The sequence below is a fragment of the Ostrinia nubilalis genome, chromosome 12, assembly GCF_963855985.1.
Source record: "Ostrinia nubilalis chromosome 12, ilOstNubi1.1, whole genome shotgun sequence".
In the NCBI taxonomy this organism is placed as follows: Eukaryota; Metazoa; Arthropoda; class Insecta; order Lepidoptera; family Crambidae; genus Ostrinia; species Ostrinia nubilalis.
Genome location: NC_087099.1, coordinates 7,656,743 through 7,676,785, shown reverse-complemented (window position 1 = coordinate 7,676,785; position 20,043 = coordinate 7,656,743). Strand labels below are relative to the sequence as shown.

Here is a 20,043-nt window from a genome sequence, read left to right as displayed (position 1 = left end):
ATTAACAGGTTTATGACTTCCTAACTCGAAAAAATAATGGAGGATGCATGATCTCGTTATTGTCTTAAGCTGTACAATAACCGCTTCACTTCAAAGAGGTTTTGAACGTCTTTGTTAGAACAGTTTACTATTTATACCGATATGAAAATGTTTCCACTTTCCACAAGTCATTGTATTAATTTTAGTTCAAGATAATGTAGATTTTAGGGCATTACACTCCGATGTTTTTCCGAAAATTTGGCATAACACAAAACGATGTAGGTACGAGTGGGAAGTACAGTAGAACGCCGATTATCCGAACGCCGATTAACCGAATCGCCAATTATCCGAATCGGTTCTAAGAGTAATATAAAAAATTTGAACCTAGTAATTTTTGTTTTGTTGTATTGTAACTAGTTGGAACTCACAGGAGTCTATATTTTTTTTCAACTGAGCGTTATTGTACAACTCTAAACACAGTTAATAAAGTTTATTCTGTGTGTCAGTTCGTTTTTAACACGCTTTTTCTTTATTACCAGTCTATGTCCGATTATCCGAATTTTCGATTATCCGAATCGACCCCGGTCCCAATTAATTCGGATAATCGGCGTTCTACTGTAAATAAATTGAGAGATGATAAATTAATATCTTATCTTACAAAATCTTCTAATGTATTACTTGATAACGTATGAATACACTGAGTTACACGTAAAGTATGCTGAGAACGTAGTTTTTACGTTTCCATACATTCACCGGTTGTGGGAACTAGCGTTGTAACATTGTGCGTTCTTTTACTCCCGTTCCCTCGAACATTTACAACTATTAGTTGTAAACTCCGTGAGCACATTGTTTACTAATGCCTTCTTTGGTTTCATTAGAAGCAGTCGGTCAGTGCGGAAAGGTTTCTCTTTAGTACACAATGTGAAATGAGGACGCAAAGACAAACCCGAACTTTTACAGATAGTCATTTATAAAATCATTTTTCACTTCATATTATTCGAGACTAGAGATGGGTTTTTAGCCAGCTAGTTTGGATAATAACTGATTATTATCTATTAATAGCCATTATTAGCCATCCATTGGCTAGTAACCCTGCTATTAATAGTTTCTTACGTTTTTTCTTCCACCTTTAAAATCAAATTAATATTAAAATCAAATATTACTCAAAGAAACAAAAAAGAACTAAAATATTAAAAAACATCAATGTAATTTATATAAACGACATTGTAGTTAAAAAGAATCTAAATATATAAAAGGAGAAACTGACCGACTTAGTGACAGATCAACGCACAGCCTAAACGGCTAAACGTAGGCACTTGAAATTTGGAAGGGACGTAGCTTAAATACCGTAGAGGTGCACTAAGAAGGGAATTACCAAAATTACCAAGGGAACGGGAATTAGCGGGAAAATCCTTTTGTATGAAAAATCTAAACCGCTTAAGTTAGACGCTTGAAAGGACATCATCCATTTTGGTCCAAAATCAAAAGTGCCGGCCAAAAAATAAAAGTGCTGTATTCTGATAGAATACGTCCGCCTTAGCATTTATTACTATGGCACCAAAGCTGTACCACCACTGTGCATCGTAGTATTTGAGCTCTAAAATATATGAAACGACTGACTTTGATCTCAAATACTACGATGCACAGTGGTGCTACAGCTTTGGTGTCATAGTAACAAATACTAAGGCGGACGTATTCTGTCAGAATACAGCACTTTTTATTTTATTGGCCGACATTTTTGATTTTGAACAAAAAATGTATGAATCGTCGATGAATTTTAGATCTCAAATACTCGACGCACAGTGGTGCTACAGCTTTGGTGCCATAGTAACAAATGCTAAGGCGGACGTATTCTGTCAGAAGACAGCACTTTTTGTTATTGGCCGACACTTTTGATTTTGAACAAAAAATGTATGAATCGTCGATGAATTTTAGATCTCAAATACTCGACGCATAGTGGTGCTACAGCTTTGGTGCCATAGTAACAAATGCTAAGGCGGACGTATTCTGTCAGAACACAGCACTTTTTTTTTTATTGGCCGACACTTTTGATTTTGAACAAAAAATGTATGAATAATCGATGACTTTTAGATCTCAAATACTCGACGCACAGTGGAGCTACGGCTTTGGTGCCATAGTAACAAATGCTAAGGCAGACGTATTCTGTCAGAATACAGCACTTTTTTTGTTGGCCGGCACTTTTGATTTTGGACCAAAAATATATGAAACGTGGATGATGTCCTTTGGCATGTAGGTACATTAGTGAACTTAAACCTTAGTTACAACAAGGAATTCCCGAAATTCCCACGGGAACGGGAATTAGCGGGAAAATCCTTTTGTATGAAAAATCTAAACCGCTTAAGTCAGACGCTTGAAATTTGGCATGTAGGTACATTAGTAAACTTAAAGCTTAGTTACAACAAGGAATTCCCGAAATTCGCACGGTATTGGGAATTAGCTGGAAAATCCTTTTGTATGAAAAAAGTAAACCGCTTAAGTTACACGCTTGAAATTTGGCATATACAGGGTGGAAACGATAAGTGATCTCACTCGATTATTTCTAAACTATACAAGATATCAAAAAACTAGTTACTGATCCTGAAAGTGCTTCATGAGCTCTATCAAACGGTATTAATAATATGTTACAGAATAAACTGGATCTATCCGAAAATTCAATGTTTCCAGCTTCCATACATTTGGTAAAGTCACATTATTTTAAAAACTACACATGATATCGTAAAACTGATTACTGATTCTAAAAGTGCTTCACAAGCTCTATCTAATGGTATCAATATTAGGTTACAGAATAAACTGGATCTATCAAAAAATTCAATGTTTCCTTCTTCCATACATTTAGTACTACCACAGTCATGACACTTATCTCTTGACAATATTATAGCAAGTAAAGCCTAAAACCAATGTTTTCCATGAATAATTTTAAATAAGAATACAATTTACGAGTTTATTTTAAGAGTTTATTATTCAATGAAAAAAAATACACTTCTAATATTGTGTGTCTGGCATACATTTAGTATGGAAGCTGGAAACATTGAATTTTCAGATAGATCCAGTTTATTCTGTAACCTATTATTGGTACCGTTTGAAAGAGCTCATCATGAAGCACTTTCAGGATCAGTAACGAGTTTTTCAATATCTTGAATAGTTTAGAAATAATCGAGTGAGATCACTTAACGTTTCCACCCTGTAGATACCTTAGTAAACTGAAAGCTTAGTTACAACAAGGAATTCCTGAAATTCCCACGGGAACGGGAATTAGCGGGAAAATCCTTTTGTATGAAAAATCTAAACCGCTTAAGTTAGACGCTTGAAATTTGGCATGCAGGTACCTTAGTAAACTTAAAGCTTAGTTACAACAGGATTTTCCAAAATTCCCACGGGAACGGGAGTTAGGAAAAAACATTTGTATGACAAAATCTAAACCGCGTAAGATAGATGAAGGGGGTAAAACGGGATCCACGCGTACGAAGTCGCGGGCGGCCGCTAGTGCTTAATAACAGGAGATACTAACAAAATACATAAAATACCCAGAAAATGTCAATAAATAATAAAAACTCAGATATTTTTTGACTTTTTTTATCGATAAAAATAGGTTTAGTAGTTCCGCCTATTTTCATATGTGCACTTTCTCAAGACTCATACTGAACTAGCGGCCGCCCGCGACTTTGTACGCGTGGATCCCGTTTTACCCCCTTCATCTATCTTACGCGGTTTAGATTTTTTCATACAGATGTTTTTTCCCGCTAACTCCCGTTCCCGTGGGAATTTTTCAATATCCTGTTGTAACTAAGCTTTAAGTTTACTAAGGTACCTGCATGCCAAATTTCAAGCGTCTAACTTAGGCGGTTTAGATTTTTCATACAAAAGGATTTTCCCGATAATTCCCGTTCCCGTGGGAATTTCGGGAATTCCTTGTTGAAATTAAGCTTTCAGTTTACTAAGGTACCTACATGCCAAATTTCAAGCGTCTATCTTACGCGGTTTAGATTTTTTCATACAAATGTTTTTCGCGCTGATTCCCGTTCCCGTTGGAATTTTGCAATATCCTGTTGTAATTAAGCTTTAAGTTTACTAATGTACCTGCATGCCAAATTTCAAGCGTCTAACTTAAGCGGTTTAGATTTTTCATACCAAAGGATTTTCCCGCTAATTCCCGTTCCCGTAGGAATTTCGGGAATTCCTTTCTTAGTGCACCTCTACGGTACCTAAGCTACGTCCCTTCCAAATTTCAAGTGCATACGTTTAGCCGTTTAGGCTGTGCGTTGATATGTCACTAAGTCAGTCAGTTTCTCCTTTTATATATTTAGACTAGCGGCCGCCCGCGATTTCGTACGCGTGGATCCCGTTTTAGCCCCTACATCTATCTAACGCGGTTTAGATTTTTTCATACAATTTTTTTTTCCCGCTAACTCCCGTTCCCGTGGGAATTTTGCAATATCCTCTTGTAACTAAGCTTTGAGTTTACTAAGGTACCTGCATGCCAAATTTCAAGCGTCTATCTTACGTGGTTTAGATTTTTTCATACAAATGTTTTTTCCCGCTAACTCCCATTCCCGTGGGAATTTTGCAATATCCTCTTGTTACTAAGCTTTGACTTTACTAAGGTACCTGCATGCCAAATTTCAAGCGTCTATCTTACGTGGTTTAGATTTTTTCATACAAATGTTTTTTTCCCGCTAACTCCCGTTCCCGTGGGAATTTTGCAATATCCTCTTGTAACTAAGCTTGAAGTTTACTAAGGTACCTGCATGCCAAATTTCAAGCGTCTAACTTAAGCGGTTTAGATTTTTCATACAAAAGGATTTTCCCGCTAATTCCCGTGCCCGTGGGAATTTCGGGTATTCCTTTCTTAATGCACCTCTACGGTACCTAAGCTACGTCCCTTCCAAATTTCAAGTGCTAAATTTGTAAACTATGAAGGGATATGTTTAATCATTAGTATAACATTAATAGCAGGGTTACCATCTGAAATCGGCTATTATTGGCTGTTAATGGCTAATAACTGCTTTTAATCCGTTACTAGCCAATTGCTATTAATCGGATTATTAGCACTTACCCATCTCTATTCGAGACATATCTAACTATGTACATTATATTGATTTTCATAACGTGTGGACTCGTTAACGGGAGGATCAATATGAATCCCTCGACCCTCGCACTCATCCACATGGAAAGGTATCCGTACACCTAGGAATTATCCATAGATAGTCAAACGTTGACCGTAAAAAAATAAGAAAAATTGGTATTAATATCACAATAAGCTGAAGGGTTGATTAAGTAGGTATGTTAGTCCCACGTAGGTACCTACTACCTATCCAAATAAAAAGGATAGGGATTGTACCCAGTGGATATATTGCGTAGGTGCTCGTATTAAGGGAGGTCCCCAAAGAGGATGAAGTACACGTGAACTCGTATTTCTCCGCTAGGAATATTTTTATATTTTTGTTGAACGCAGAAGTTTACACAGAAAGTAAATAAGAAGCTCCTATCAAATTATGAAAAGTTAAAAGTTGACATTTTAGAAATTTTTTCGTGGGAATAAAAGCTTAGTTTTAGATAAGCAAATTGCTGTTTTAAAAAAAATCCTAGCAAATCGTAGGTTAAGATTTCTACAAGTTATCAAGTAAAAATCATGATCTTAATTATAGTTAAAGTTTAGACTAGAGATGAAACGGATAGTTGTTTGGCCGGATACCGGATACCGGATATCCGGCCAGCCGCTAGGCCGGATAGCCGGATATCCGGCGGCCGGATAGTTGGCCCATTGTCTCGTTTCCTATCGTGACGAGTTTAGCGCCGCACAGGTGCTTCGAACGCGATCAGTGGGTCTATTAGTAGACTAGACTAGTCACACTTTTCGAAAATCGAATCTGTCCGAATAGAATGTCAGATTTTGTCACTTGTCTAGGGGGCAGATCAATTCGAGCGATTTCGGTTGCTATGGTGAGTGTGTGATTGAATAGCGAAAATTAAATTAGTTTACTTGCTGCGTAATCTGACTGAACTGCATGCATCATGTCATCAAACCATCAGTGAAAAAAAGACCGGCAATATTTCGACATTAACGGATAATACTATTTACTACAGGGTGGCCCAGAAGAAAATTAACTTTTGAAAATTTAATGAAACGAAAACTGTACATTTTTGTAGAACTTTAACTATTGCAATTTAAAGGAAATTTAGTGCAATTTATTTTAAAATTTACTTCCTTTTATAAATTTTATCGTACATGTGATTCCCTTGACGTTTACAACATTCGGTCAACATACATCAAAATTTTGGAAAACTTTCGTTAGAGTTACCTCGAAATGGATTCAGGATGGATGAATTCTGCAGTTTTTGGATTATTAGAGTATACTCTGCTCATAAGGTAACCCCGCAAAAAGAAGTCTGCTGGAATGAGATTAGCGCTTCTCAGAGGCAGTGAGATTTCATCCCTGCTTAATTGGTTTGTTGCATTGAAAGCATGATTAATTTTTGAGATTGCTATACTGGTAGGCTGAAAAGCTTTTTGATTTTTAAAGCTGCAAGATTCGCAAGGCTATGACCGGAGCACTTGGTTTCACCAAGATGGGGCTACATGTCACACTTCAAATGAGAGCATTTAGATAGTAAGAGACATGTCATTGTTCCCACAAAAAAATAATTTCAGGCAGGGGTGACATCTCCTGGCCACCAGGAAGCCCTGATCTCACTCCAGAAAATTCTTTTTTGTGGTGTTACATTAACAATAGAGTATACTTTTATAATCCAACAAACATGCAGCAACTGAAGCTGAGCATTCGGCAAAAAATTGAAAATAGGTTTCGAGGTAATTCTAACGAACGCATTTCAAGGTTTTGATGTATGTTGATCGAATGTTGTAAGCGTCAAGGAAATCTCCTGGGCGATGTAGTTTAATAAAGGTAAATTTAAAAATAAATTGCATTAAATTTCCTTCAAATTGCAATAGTTAAAGTTCCATAAAAAATTACAGTTTTGGTTTCCTTCAATTTTCAAAAGTGAATTTTCTTCTGTGCCACCCTGTATTTATGTATTCGTCATTAGAGTGAATAGCCCAGAAAAAGAAATAAGTTTTTTGAAGAATGGCTTTTTTGTAACATTTTGGACTTTAAATAAAAGCCGTCATTATTATAAGCCATTTTATTGATATTTACCTCAAAGATTAATGTTTTTCATTTTATTAATAGGAAATTGTCGTAGTTTTTTAATATCCGGTATCCGGCCGGATAGTGAGTTACTATCCGGTATCCGGCCTGATAGTAAATTTAGGCCGGATATCCGGCCTACCGGATAGTTGCCGGATATCCGTTTTATCTCTAGTTTAGACTAAACACTTAAGTATCAGCATACTAAAGGAACCTTAAAATACAATTCACAAAACAGCTCCCCAACATGAAACACGTTCTTGCTAAGACCATTCACCTTACCAACAAAAATACACAAAATTAATCAACAACTTATCGCAAATGTCACGAAAGGACGCATGTAACTAATAATAAGTTCGTAGTTTTACGTACAAAACTTAAGTACGATTCTCGAAGTTATTCTTTGTATGGTGATTATTGTATAAACTAATCCAATTTACTCGTACCTGTGTTATGTTTGTCCATGTCCTTGCCCGGAGAGGCTGGGGGCTCCTTCACGTCTGCCATGGCGATTCCAAGTCACTGCGTTTATTGGTACCTGAAATTATTTTTTATGAATTACATCATGTACGTAGATGAAGTTCTGAATAATGTTGGATAGTGGTAAAAAAATACTTCTTTACAAAAGCACTATAAATTAGTCAAGAAAATCTAATTAATATCAATTGGACAATCTATATAAAGTAGGTACCTCAATTGATTGGTAGTGGCAACTACTCAATTATGTAGACTTTGTTAAAGTATTTAGAATAATAAAAATCGCATTGTTTCCCTATAACGAAGCCATAACCTAAATTGATGAACTAAATTGCTACTATTTTCATAGAAATACACAAAAAGAGTAGGTATGAGTATTGAAACTTTGACCCTTATTAAAATAACTCGTGTCAACGATCTTAGAAAGCAGAATATTATGTAGAGCAAGTAAATAAAAATAAGTGTACAATACTCGATGAACCAGAATTCAGTTCTATTATCCACCAGGAATACAGGACTTAGGTATAAGATACGTATCTTCTGTGGCATATGAGGATATCCCATCGTCAAGTCTTACCCGGACATAATCCATCTCTACGAAAATACCCTGACAGTTTATGTGACTATAACTTTTTAGTGGATAACGGCGGTAATTTAGAGCATCCTTTACTTAAAGAATCTTAATTTCGGCATCGGACTACACTTTTTCAGTCAACTCATTACACTAATCGATGAATAAACCATGTTTGATTAATGAACGGTACACAATGTAAACTTATTACTGAGCAATTTTATTAACATTCACTGATTAACGATATCTCCCAAGCCTACATCAAACAAGCTCTTGGATCTGGGTTAATATTTAATTCAGTATCGGGCGAAATCCCAAGAAACGAAGTATGTTTTACACATACACTGTCTGAAAATGTATACTGAAATTGAATAACATTATGTAAATGTGAAAATTATACAAATTGTAGGCCATACTCCCGTGCTAAGACATTTTCCAGAGGTGGGTTGAGTCAATATTAGTCCATGGTTGAGTGCTAATGTTATAAAATCTTTATTTAATTTAGACCTATCAACATAATTGCAATATTTGTCATAGTTTATAACAGCTAGCTAGATAGTTGTGATTGATGTTGATAAACAACAACGCATTGTTTGTACTGAGCGATGATTTTTCCAACGGCATTAACAATGTATTTTACGTCATCTTTACATCAAGGTAACTATAGAATAACTCATTTATCTTTATTATGAGTACTTATATTAATCCTTTTATAACGTTGTATCGACAGTATTTAGTCTTGGTGATGTCATAAAAGGGTAGAACCATGATGTCATCCATCTATCTGCCTATTAGCATAAGTTAATTCACTTAACGAGTAGACACGAAACTTCTGAAGAAATTCACAGCTGAAAAAGTAGGCTAGGTAACTAGGATTAACTAATATTTGAGACTTATAAAATCTCTCCTTGAAGTTTGATTAAACGATTAGAAGTGGTCTGTTATTACGCTGTATTTTACTTTTTTTAGGACTTCTAGAACTCTCCCTGAAGATTGAAATGGTACCTATTTGATCTGTGAACACCCGCCACACCAAAAGGTAGAGATAACTCTACTAACTGATATGTAATTTATTTAATGGGTATACTAATCGTCGTTGTCATACTTAGTTTAAGATTTATTCGAATTACTTTTGCCGCGCTCTATGTCGTTTGAGTTGCCTTGCCAAAAAGTGTATATCTCAGTTTTAACTCACAAGTGAACTTAAAAAATCTATAAAACATTGAAGTCATACTTGAGAGATTGTCGACCAGCGTGCCGGCAAACACAGCACCTTATCACTGATAACACTCACTCAAAGTTCGCGCACCGCACGATCGCGCTCGCGTCGAGATAAACACTGCGCCGCGGAAACTCGCTGGGACGCCGGAGCCGAACAGTGTTGCCAGTGGCGTGGGAGAAAATCCCCACTAGATGTTTTTCAACTTAGCAAGAATTCATTATTTGGTGTTACAATTTTTTAGGTTTTTTACTTAATTTGTTTAGAGTTTTTAATGTAGAACTGTAATGTAATGGTGTGCCATCAAAAGCAATAGTACTTTATCACTTCTTGACTTTTCGACAAAAAATCTTCGGAGATTTTTTAAATGTTCATGGACTCTGAGTTGTTGACATTGAAAAAGCCTCATATTCGTGTACTTATGAGAAAACATAATGTAAGTAAGCTAATATAATATACCAAACATGAGATTTTTAAGCAATGCAGCAGAGCTTTACCACGTACCTAGTTTCATTTTTTTTTTCGAATAAATTTATTTTTATTATCTTCCGAGTTAATCAATATATTTAGTAGAGTTTTGGTTTACACAACCCACACAATGCAAATTGCCTATCATACTAAGTATATCATTTTATAAGAAAACTAATTTCCCTAAAACATGGGACTGGGAAAACCACGGCAACAATATCCCACAGCCTCACACGCTGCAATACCCGAATAAATCCGATCGAGTGCCGAGCTCTGCCGAACCGCTTGTATTGATGCCGGGAAAGCAGTTTCCGCGCCATTTTTCTTGGCGCGCGCGAGGGTGGATTTTGGCAAACGACACCCCTATGAGTTGCCTAGTTGACCCGTATTCAAACGGGCATTGACCACCGAGGGTCTCACTCTCGATAATAACTCATAATACAATAACCCGAAGGTTCTTTATTACGTGGCTAGAGTTGATTAATGAACGAGTACAGCTACCTGCTAAATCTACCTTGATCAAGTTTTGGTGTTATTGTATGAGCTTTACAATGTAGCGTCTCTCGATTTTTTAATTAGAGACTTTGTGCCTACTACTCGTAATTCACGATTAGGGAATGAAATGTAGAGTCTACGTTATTTTCTTATGAATAAATCCCTTTTGTAAAAATTTTAGAAATTAAGAATAACAGTATCTTGGATACTCAAATACTGAAAAATAACTACCTACTCTACTTACTTAGTGCAGTCAGATTAATTGTTTCAGTATCTTGCCATCTTCATAGTACCTATGTATTTTTATTAGGTGACTATTATATGTAAATTCATCCAAGCCATAATTTTTATCAAGATAGGTGTGCTGAGACTTGAGAGACGCCCCGAGGGAATCCTTGGTTTAGTTACTAGACTCTAGTAACTCTATTATTCTATCACACTATCATGTCGTAGTCGTCATATTTCGGAGTCATTATAATTGATTTAAAGTTTGTCAGATATGGTATATTTATTATGTAAGCTAATTAAGAAGTACTCGCAGTTACTAAAATTAGGGAGAACATACCTATGTCAGACCTCAGCTGCTCAGTAGACTTGGATATTTTAATCTGAATATACTTACACAGATATCTTTCTCTCCACCCTTCGCATTGATAGAAAATAAACTTGCACCTCTCATGAAACTGAAGTCTTCACAGAAAACAGGCCCGCATAGCTGAAATGTACTTTTAAAAAGTTTGCTCTACTTGGTTTTAGCTGTAGGAAGTGGCCAACATTTAGGCACCAACTCATTTTATCTTTTGTCGTACGTAAGGATGTTGGTTCCATTTTGGACTCTACGTTTATTCTAGGCAATGTCACACCTTCCAGGATTTCTATTTTTTAGCATCTCTTGCATATTGCTGAATCTGCATCATTTTGCCGAAATACGTACATTTATATTATGTACCAAGACCTACCTTTATTTAGTTTCAGCTGTTTTTATCAGCTCGCTAATGCAAATTACTTAATTTGGACATTCCATTATGTTTCGTGACTAAGTAAACTGTCGTCGTTTTCTGCTGCTTATTCAGTCATAGTTTCAGGCATTTTTAGCCTTTCATAGAGCAAGTAAAAATTTAACCTAATGAAGATATTCAAATGTATTATTTTAAAAAATCTTTAATGAAAAATCTACAAAAGTTTCAACATGCAATCTTGTCTCAAAATTCATGGTATGTTATCAGTTAGATCTCTAATTTTGTTTTGTTTTTCAGACTAGAATAAAAATAAACCTATCAGGTTCTAGCAGAACCACGTGATTATGTAAGGGATGAAATAAATTTTATTATTATCACTTCAAAATCAAGTGAGACAAGACTAGTAATTTTAACAATTTATTATAAAATAATTTACGGTTTTTTGTATTTTTGTCATTATAAATGTACTTAATAAATAATAATAAAATTTAAAAAGACACGTACAACGTGTGTTTTACAGTAGTTTAATTTAATCTTAGTTTAGTATGTACAGTCATAGATGTCATAGATATCGAGTTGTACAATGTTGTTGCATAGTATAAAAAAGGGGGTAGTCCGTATCTAAGATGGCGCATACGGGGTGTTGAGACGGCTGAGGGAAGGGCGGCGGGCGGCGGGCAGCGGGGCGCGGTGCGCGGGCGCCGTCCGGCGGCCGGCGTCCGGTGTCCGGCAGCCGACGTCCGGGGTCCGGACGCAAAGAGTTTAGCCCTCCGCGGGCGCGGCTTCTTCCTCCTTCTTTGCGCCCCAGCCGTCGCACATTTTCCGGAGGAAAGCTGCCACACAAAAATACATGTAAGTTGATGCAACGATTGTCAATGACTTGTTAATAGCCAAGTAAGAGTACGTTAACGCCCGAACACAATGAAAACTATTAAGTACACATATTCACAAAGAATATAAATATTTAGATATTAATTCTGTTTGTGACATAGTATGTAAGAGAACGACTTAATTATGACATAAGAAAACGTTAAATGACAAATTGAAGCAGACAGACATGAGACAAGAATTATAAAACCTGCTAAAAGCGAGAAGAAGTTTGCGGTAGCGGCATCCTTATGTTTTGGTTCACTTACGACTTATAACTAAAGATATGACGAGATGAGATCTTCTACGCCATCACCTTCTTCAGGAATGCTGTAAAGGTACAATCAATAAGAATCGGGACACATGCAGAATGGTAAATGTTTTGGCCCTTGTGCTCCTTCAAATTAACTGAACTAAGGGTGCTATAATTTAGGGTAACTCTAGGTTTTGTGTGATTAGGGTAAAATCAGTGCTAATCTAGTTTGGGGATGTGCAGTTCCACACAACTAAGGTTTGGTATTTCATTACCAGGGTCATGCAAAATGTGCTTAATTTATATTAAATTTACAAGGTACCTTCATCTTCAAGACATCTACAAAATATGCTACGTACACAAAAGTCTTTTCAATATTGAGAGTTGCCAAAAGGGATACAATGGTTTGTTGCTAGTATGATACTTACGTGCGTAGGGGATCATGCCGTCGTCATCTTCAGCGTCCATGCAGTCCTTGACGACTTCGTCGACTTCTTTGTCATCCAGCTTTTCACCTGAATAAGAAATGAGACATAAGCACTTGCTGAAAAGGTTTAATTTCCCATGAAAATTGATTTTACTAAAGAGTTCCTAACAATTAATCAAAGATTCGTGTATGCCACTCAAATATCTTGGATTATTTTGGCAACCATTAATTAACTGGAGTATCGTGACAAGAGACTCTAAGCTTGAGCTGCCATGACAAGTTCTTGAGAATAAAAATACCAAAACCCTGAGGCCAACCATCCAAATCGGGCATTTAATTAATATTTTACTTAATTAAAACAGATATTTATGTCTTGACAGACTATACTGTAGCCTTGAATAACTGCATAATTTTCCAGTATCTAGTTGGAAACTTCCCCGGGTACAAAGATACCACAAGTTCCTTGAGCTTTTAACTTTGTTAATGTATTCAACTAAATAGTATTGTAGCATGAATTAACTTTAGTTTCAGCTTTGCACAGATTATGGCATGGATCACGATAAATCTGTATTAGTGACGTGCAATAAAAAGATTTAATAATTTATAGCCTTTGTGACGATATTTCGGATTTAGAAACTCTTTGTATGATTCCATTGCATCTTTGCCAAGGCATACCTATTCTACTGTGAAACAATGTAGGTACCATAAGTATCACACCGCAAAAGGCTCGGACAAAAGATTACAGGAAAGTAAGCCGTATAGTTACATGATAGAGTAACTTTTAAACTTACCTAACGCGAGGAGGGTGTGTGTGAGCTCAGCGCCAAGCATCAGACCGTTCTCGTTCTTGTCGTACAGTTTCAGACATTCCAAGAAGTCCTCGTAGCAACCCTGGTCTTTGTCTTTCTTTGCTTGGGCGTAGATGGGAAGGAACTCTTCGAGCTGAAATAGAAATGATAACAAATTAAAGCATGCTGTTGTATGACATGCAAGAATCGATCACTCCTAACACCCTGTGTACTATTCAGTATGATAATCTACGTGATATGATGCTAATTAATCAATAGCAGATGCTAATACAAAGATAACATTGATCACTTTCATAAATTGTGTCCATCTAATATTGAGGTTTTTAATTTATAAGTTTTGATTACAAGGTGGTATTCAAGTAGGTAAATCTGGATTGGCTTGGCAACAAAAAAGAGTGCTTCTTACTCTTCATTTTGTATATCATCACAAAGAAAAGTTAAACACGTGCAAAGAAATTAAACATGTAGCCAAAACGATGTCGTTAAATTAAAGGGCTTCTGGCAACTGGCAACAGACACATTGAAACAAATACTTTCATCATGTGAGCATCGTGTCGAACAATAAGAGATAGTGCCAACAATCGCTCTATTAACCTTGGGCTATCAATAAATATTTACCTAATACTTCAACGTATTATGTAAATGTTGAGAACGAGATGAAAATAGATTTGGTTCGGGTTAACAGTCAAAGGCCTTTGATTACCAATAACGCTGCCAACTCTATGCAATAGGGTGACCATCATGTGCGGATTAATTTCATGGTTTGAACTTTTTTGATTATTATTTATCGATTCCTGTACTAGAGCTATTAAATCCACATTTTTACAGTTGCTACACTCTCGCCTCGTTTTTAAGCGCAGAACACTCTGTGGTAGTGCCGGAAGCATTTCAGAGGCGAAAAATTTTGTAATTTTCGGGTTGCTATGCTTGGTTTCGCTTGGCCACACAGAAACTAGCTACTAAGGGGTGAACTATCATGCTACCGTAGCTGTAGCGCAGCCACTGTAGCCATAGCATAGCCACCGTAGCAAACAATCGCTTCCCGCAGGTCCGTTACTGGACCTCTTATCCTTCTGTGGGTTCTGCGCTTTAGATAATAGGCCCTAAAGATGATTTCTTGAAAAACAATAGAATAAAATTACCGTGAGGGTCTTCTCTCCCTTCTTCTTGGTACCACCGAGCTTCTCGATGGTGGCCAATGTGGGGTTGGAGTTGAGTGCCCTCAGGACATCACCCAGGTTGAAGGCGTCGATCTTGCCGGAGCCGTCGAAGTCGTAGATGGAGTAGGCGAAGGATGCCCCTGGATTGACAATAAAATATTGTTATGGCGCGTGTAGGTAAAGAAAGTTAGTTTAAAAGTAGTCGACGGTCACTCGTGGCGCAATTTGTAAAGACACTTTACATAGGGTTGTAATGTTAGAGCGGTTCCACACTACGTCCAATCCGATACGTGAAAACACTGCTCGGAGTACAGTCAGCGTCAAATAGTTCATAACACAGAGTCAAAAAGTTCGCAACACGTCTTTGTTGCGTTGTGTTGTCAACTTTTTGGCCACTTTGGGTGTCAGTTGTCACGAACTATTTGACGCTGACTGTACTCAGTCGTAGAACTATTTGTATGGTAGTTTACATACTAGATTCGTTTTCCGTCATCCTTTTTCTCTAATTAGTTTTATGGATCCGTATTTTAACTTCCGGTGGGAGTGAGCCGCGTAGTGTAGTGCGAAACCGTTGTTTGATTTATTAAATGCAATGTTTTAATCACTGTCAATATTTTGATAGTTTAAAAATTAGTATAACGTGGCTAAATATTAATTTTTTTGTGAACAGAAAGCTCTATATTTTTCTCGATGCTATTTTATGATTAATAACTTTGAAAAAGTGCCTAATTTTCATTAAACTTGCTTAATGTAAAGTTTATTTGCTTTGTATTAATTAAGTTAGCAACGCCCATTTCAGTCCGAGTTTTCTCTCTCAAGTTATAGCTCAATTAGCACTCAAGATTTCTAGCTCCACTAAGATTGTTACAAGTGAATCCACTTAACGCTTGGAGTGGTTTGAGCAATGGTTAAATAGTTTGTAAGTAAGAATGAACATAATAGTATAAGATCCCGCTATACAACGACCTTCATCGAGATGCTTATTTGATGAAACATATTTTATATTCAATTTAACATGTCAATAATTATATTGCTTAAGGGTTGCCTAATAAATTTCAGTCCAGGATATGATTAATTAATCATTAAAAAAAGATTTTTTTTTAAATATTTCATCGGTTTGACTATTAAACAAACTCCATACCAATCGAAAGTATGAAGCCCATAGAATATGCAAACGTTAGGTTGCCTATTCTTTTCCAGTCATAACTCTCGGGTTGCCAGGTATAAACAGGTAAATTGATAGAGCATTTTGCATCGGTCTGATAATTTAATCAAATTTAAATGAAAATAAAGATTATTTCATTATGAACACGGTGGTATAGGGTTGCCTGCGAAAAATCAGTCCTGAATGACGGTTGTCGAATTTTGTAAAGTGAAATTAAAACTGAAAGGTGATATTTTTCGAGTAGTTGGCAACATTTGGGAAAGACGAGTTGTATGAGGCGTTTGTGTGTCTTGTCGAGAGGTGTCGCTTGGGTGAAGAAATTTCTCCAGTGTTGCCATGCCTTGGGAGATTTGGTCCAAAAATGTCGAAAGTGGAAATAACGACTTCCGGTCAAAAATTTGGTTGACGCCTCCTGCAAAAGGGTCGTACAAATGACATTTGACCATTTTTATCTCGATCACCTGGCAACACTGGCAACTACGGGGAAAAGTATTTTTTTTCGACATGGGTGTCTTTAAAGTTAAGGACGGACAGAAGGAGATATGGCAGAAAAAATCCAAAAATGGGGTTTGGTCGGTTATACGATCCAGATTATGGGAAAAATCCGAAAATTCAGAAAATCAAGATGGCGACCGAGTGAGCGGTCATTTTGTAAAAAGTTTCAGATTTCTGATTTTTCAAATGCATTTTTTGGGCAGTTGGCAACATTTGGGAAAGTCGAGTTGTATAGAGCGATTACGTAGTTTGCTAAGGAGTATCGTTTGGAAAAACAAAATTTTCCAGTGTTGCCATTCTTTGAAAGATTTGGTCAAAACATGTAAAAAATGGAAATAACGACTTTTGGTCCAAAATTTGGATGACGCCTCCTGCAAATAAGTCAAACTAATGACATTTGACTATTTTTATCTCGATTACCTGGCAACACTGGCAGCTACGGTGCCACAAAATTTTGGGACTTGGGTGGTTTTAAGGAATTGTTTCACGGGATTGGTTTAAGTTAGAAAAAAAGTAAAAATGGGTTTCAGCGCGGAAAATGGTCTAAATTAAGCGAAGAATGCAATAAGTATGGCAACACTGGAAAATGTTGTTTTTCCAAACGATACTCCTCAGCAAACTACGTAATCGCTCTATACAACTCGACTTTCCCAAATGTTGCCAACTGCCCAAAAAATGCATTTGAAAAATCAGAAATCTGAAACTTTTTACAAAATGGCCGCTTACTCGGTCGCCATCTTGATTTTCTGAATTTTCGGATTTTTCCCATAATTTGGGTCGTATAACCGACCAAACCCCATTTTTGGATTTTTTCTGCCATATCTCCTTCTGTCCGTCCTTTTAACTTTAAAGACACCCATGTCGAAAACAATACTTTTCCCCGTAGCTGCCAGTGTTGCCAGGTGATCGAGATGAAAATGGTCAAATGTCATTTGTACGACCCTTTTGCAGGAGGCGTCATCCAAATTTTTGACCGGAAGTCGTTATTTCCACTTTCGACATTTTTGGACCAAACCTCCCAAAGCATGGCAACACTGGAGAAATTTCTTCACCCAAGCGACACCTCTTGACAAGACACACAAACGCCTCATACAACTCGTCTTATCCAAATGTTGCCAACTACTCGAAAAATGTCACCTTTCAGTTTAAATTTCACTTTACAAAATTCGACAACCGTCATTCAGGACTGATTTTTCGCAGGCAACCCTATACCACCGTGTTCAGAATGAAATAATCTTTATTTTCATTTAAATTTGATTAAATTATCAGACCGATGCAAAATGCTCTATCAATTTACCTGTTTATACCTGGCAACCCGAGAGTTATGACTGGAAAAGAATAGGCAACCTAACGTTTGCATATTCTATGGGCTTCATACTTTCGATTGGTATGGAGTTTGTTTAATAGTCAAACCGATGAAATATTTAAAAAAAAATCTTTTTTTAATGATTAATTAATCATATCCTGGACTGAAATTTATTAGGCAACCCATAAGCAATATAATTATTGACATGTTAAATTGTATATAAAATATGTTTCATCAAATAAGCATCTCGGTGAAGGTCGTTGTATAGCGGGATCTTAGACTATAATAACAAAGTTTAATTTAAGGCTGAAACGACGCCTAAGTAAGAAAGAACCGACCCATTAGGTGTCAAAATATTGAAATTCAATTAAGAATCACTTGCTTTATTTTATGCTCTACCATAGAATATTACAGCTTTGCTCCAAAAATCATAGTCCCATTCTATATTAATGAATTATGAATGTTTATCTCATCTGTTTAGACATCAGCAGTCTTTATTTTCAGTCACATAAACTTCAGTTCATTACTTTTCCGAACGCTCAGGTGCCGCGCGTAGGCGGCGCGTGGGCATACATTCTTCTCCCAGAATAATACTTTCCACCGCAAGTTTCGATATATTCACTGCAAACTCACTGAGTCACATTCTAATTATATCTCGATTGTAACTCTGCCCTAATTTTAACTGGGTGCCAAACGTCCGATATTCTTAAATAGCAATCCCTTAAATATAGAAACAAGCCCGATTGTAATCCTGAATTGATTGTTTCATGTTTCATGTTAATATCGATTTTATAAAACCAAATTATTTTCAAAAATATCTAAGTTTGAAACAAAAAGTCTTAATAACTGTTATCAAGTTATTAGGTATTCAAGAATTAGGTGTACTGGAATAATTGTTGCTAGATGAAGAAAAATAAGAGTCTACTGTCAGCTGACTAAAACCACATGACGACCTTGATAATGACAGTTGATTTATCATATCAACAGAACCCCAATTAATGTCCCAAATATGACGCATATGGGTGGTTCACTAGTTGCATCTTGCATGTAAACAGGTAACGGTTGGCCGGCTAATTCTCACGCCAAAAAGCTCTCGGCAGGTTGCAGTGAAATCTGAGCGGAGTTTCTCTGTTTGGGCGGGCGGCCGAACGGATCACGTGACGCAAAAGTTTAATTTTGGAACGCAGCGCGCGCGCAGCGTGGCCCTGCCACTGGCGCCGCCACCGGCTTCTCTTAGGAACGCACGCCTTTTAAGAGAATCGGTCTAAACTTAGATGTTACGATGTTCACTCCCATTTCATTTATGTAATGTTTCAGCAAAGTACGCGTATATGAACTATAGCTACCGCATGTTAAAGTTTCATGTTAGGATGCAATGCCTATGTTAGTTTTTAATTTTAATCAGTTATATCTCAATTAGGACTCATTTGAACTTCTTCAAGATTTGAAATTAATGTCAATACAAGTTAAAAGTTATGTTAAAAGTTTTATTTATTTAAATGATTCAGAAAATTAATACTCACTTTCAACGTCGTTCTTGCTGAGGTCGCTCTGAAAATTACCAAAAACATATCGTTACTTTGATGTTTTAAAGCGTGTCATGCAATGTGTGGGTCTAACTTGTGTGTTTTTGGTGAATTTCAACACTGCAGGTGCTCGTGTGTAAGCGACGAAGGTATACGATACCATGTTTTCTCACTGTTTATGCACAACACTATTTCATGGAAGGTACGCTGAAGCTCCATGTCGCTCGCGATTTCCGGTCTGCGGAATCGTTTCACGAGATAACAACACGTTCCCTATATCACTTGTCGATCTAACAGTCCGCATTTTCACTAACACCTTTTCACATTTCACTGCCGTCATGGATGACTCACCATTTTGTGTGGTGTTAGTTGGTTCCCTCCCGGTCTTCACTGGCAGACGTTCAGACAAGAAGTGGGGCTCGGTAACTTTTCGCGGGACTGTTTTAACTGGCTTAGATGGCGCACCCGTCTGGATATTTGAGATTTAGCCCAGGAATCCGCGACCGTTCTATTTTCGGCGAAGTTGGAGCGTGCGCGCAGCGTCTTCAAACGCACGCCGATCACGTAGGCGCGAGCGAGACGAGGAGTTTTCACGGTTTCCCCATGATCGTGCTGACTCCGATTCCAATGGTATATCTACATTTACGCTAAACTATTTCGATCGATCTCTGTGATATAGGTGTATAGGACCGCTCTTGGAA

The 20,043-nt window shown here is 36.9% G+C and overlaps 1 protein-coding gene across 2 annotated transcripts; it reads right to left on the bottom strand.

Moving 5' to 3' along the window:
- Positions 1-11,738: 11,738 nt before the first annotated feature.
- LOC135076876 (myosin light chain 1) lies at positions 11,739-19,801 on the bottom strand. Of its 2 annotated transcripts, XM_063971356.1 has the most exons (7): positions 19,694-19,800; positions 19,340-19,367; positions 14,833-14,990; positions 13,673-13,823; positions 12,883-12,969; positions 12,471-12,531; positions 11,739-12,167 (listed from the first exon to the last, which is right to left on the bottom strand). In XM_063971356.1, the coding sequence occupies exons 1-6, from the start codon at positions 19,694-19,696 to the stop codon at positions 12,506-12,508; spliced, it is 453 nt and encodes a 150-aa protein (XP_063827426.1). In that variant the 5' UTR covers positions 19,697-19,800; the 3' UTR covers positions 11,739-12,167; positions 12,471-12,505. The 2 variants fall into 2 exon arrangements, with proteins under 2 accessions (XP_063827426.1, XP_063827425.1); XM_063971355.1 differs by lacking the exon at positions 12,471-12,531 and having other exon boundaries at positions 19,694-19,801.
- Between the last annotated feature and the right edge of the window lie 242 nt (positions 19,802-20,043).

Excerpts from the sequence above, each read along its gene's own strand:
- LOC135076876 (XM_063971355.1), bottom strand. Across the intron at positions 12,970-13,672 it reads ACACACCCTCCTCGCGTTAG|GTGAAAAGCTGGATGACAAA; the intron begins GTAAGTTTAAAA and ends TTTCTTATTCAG. Across the intron at positions 12,168-12,882 it reads CGGCATGATCCCCTACGCAC|CTTTCCTCCGGAAAATGTGC; the intron begins GTAAGTATCATA and ends TTTGTGTGGCAG.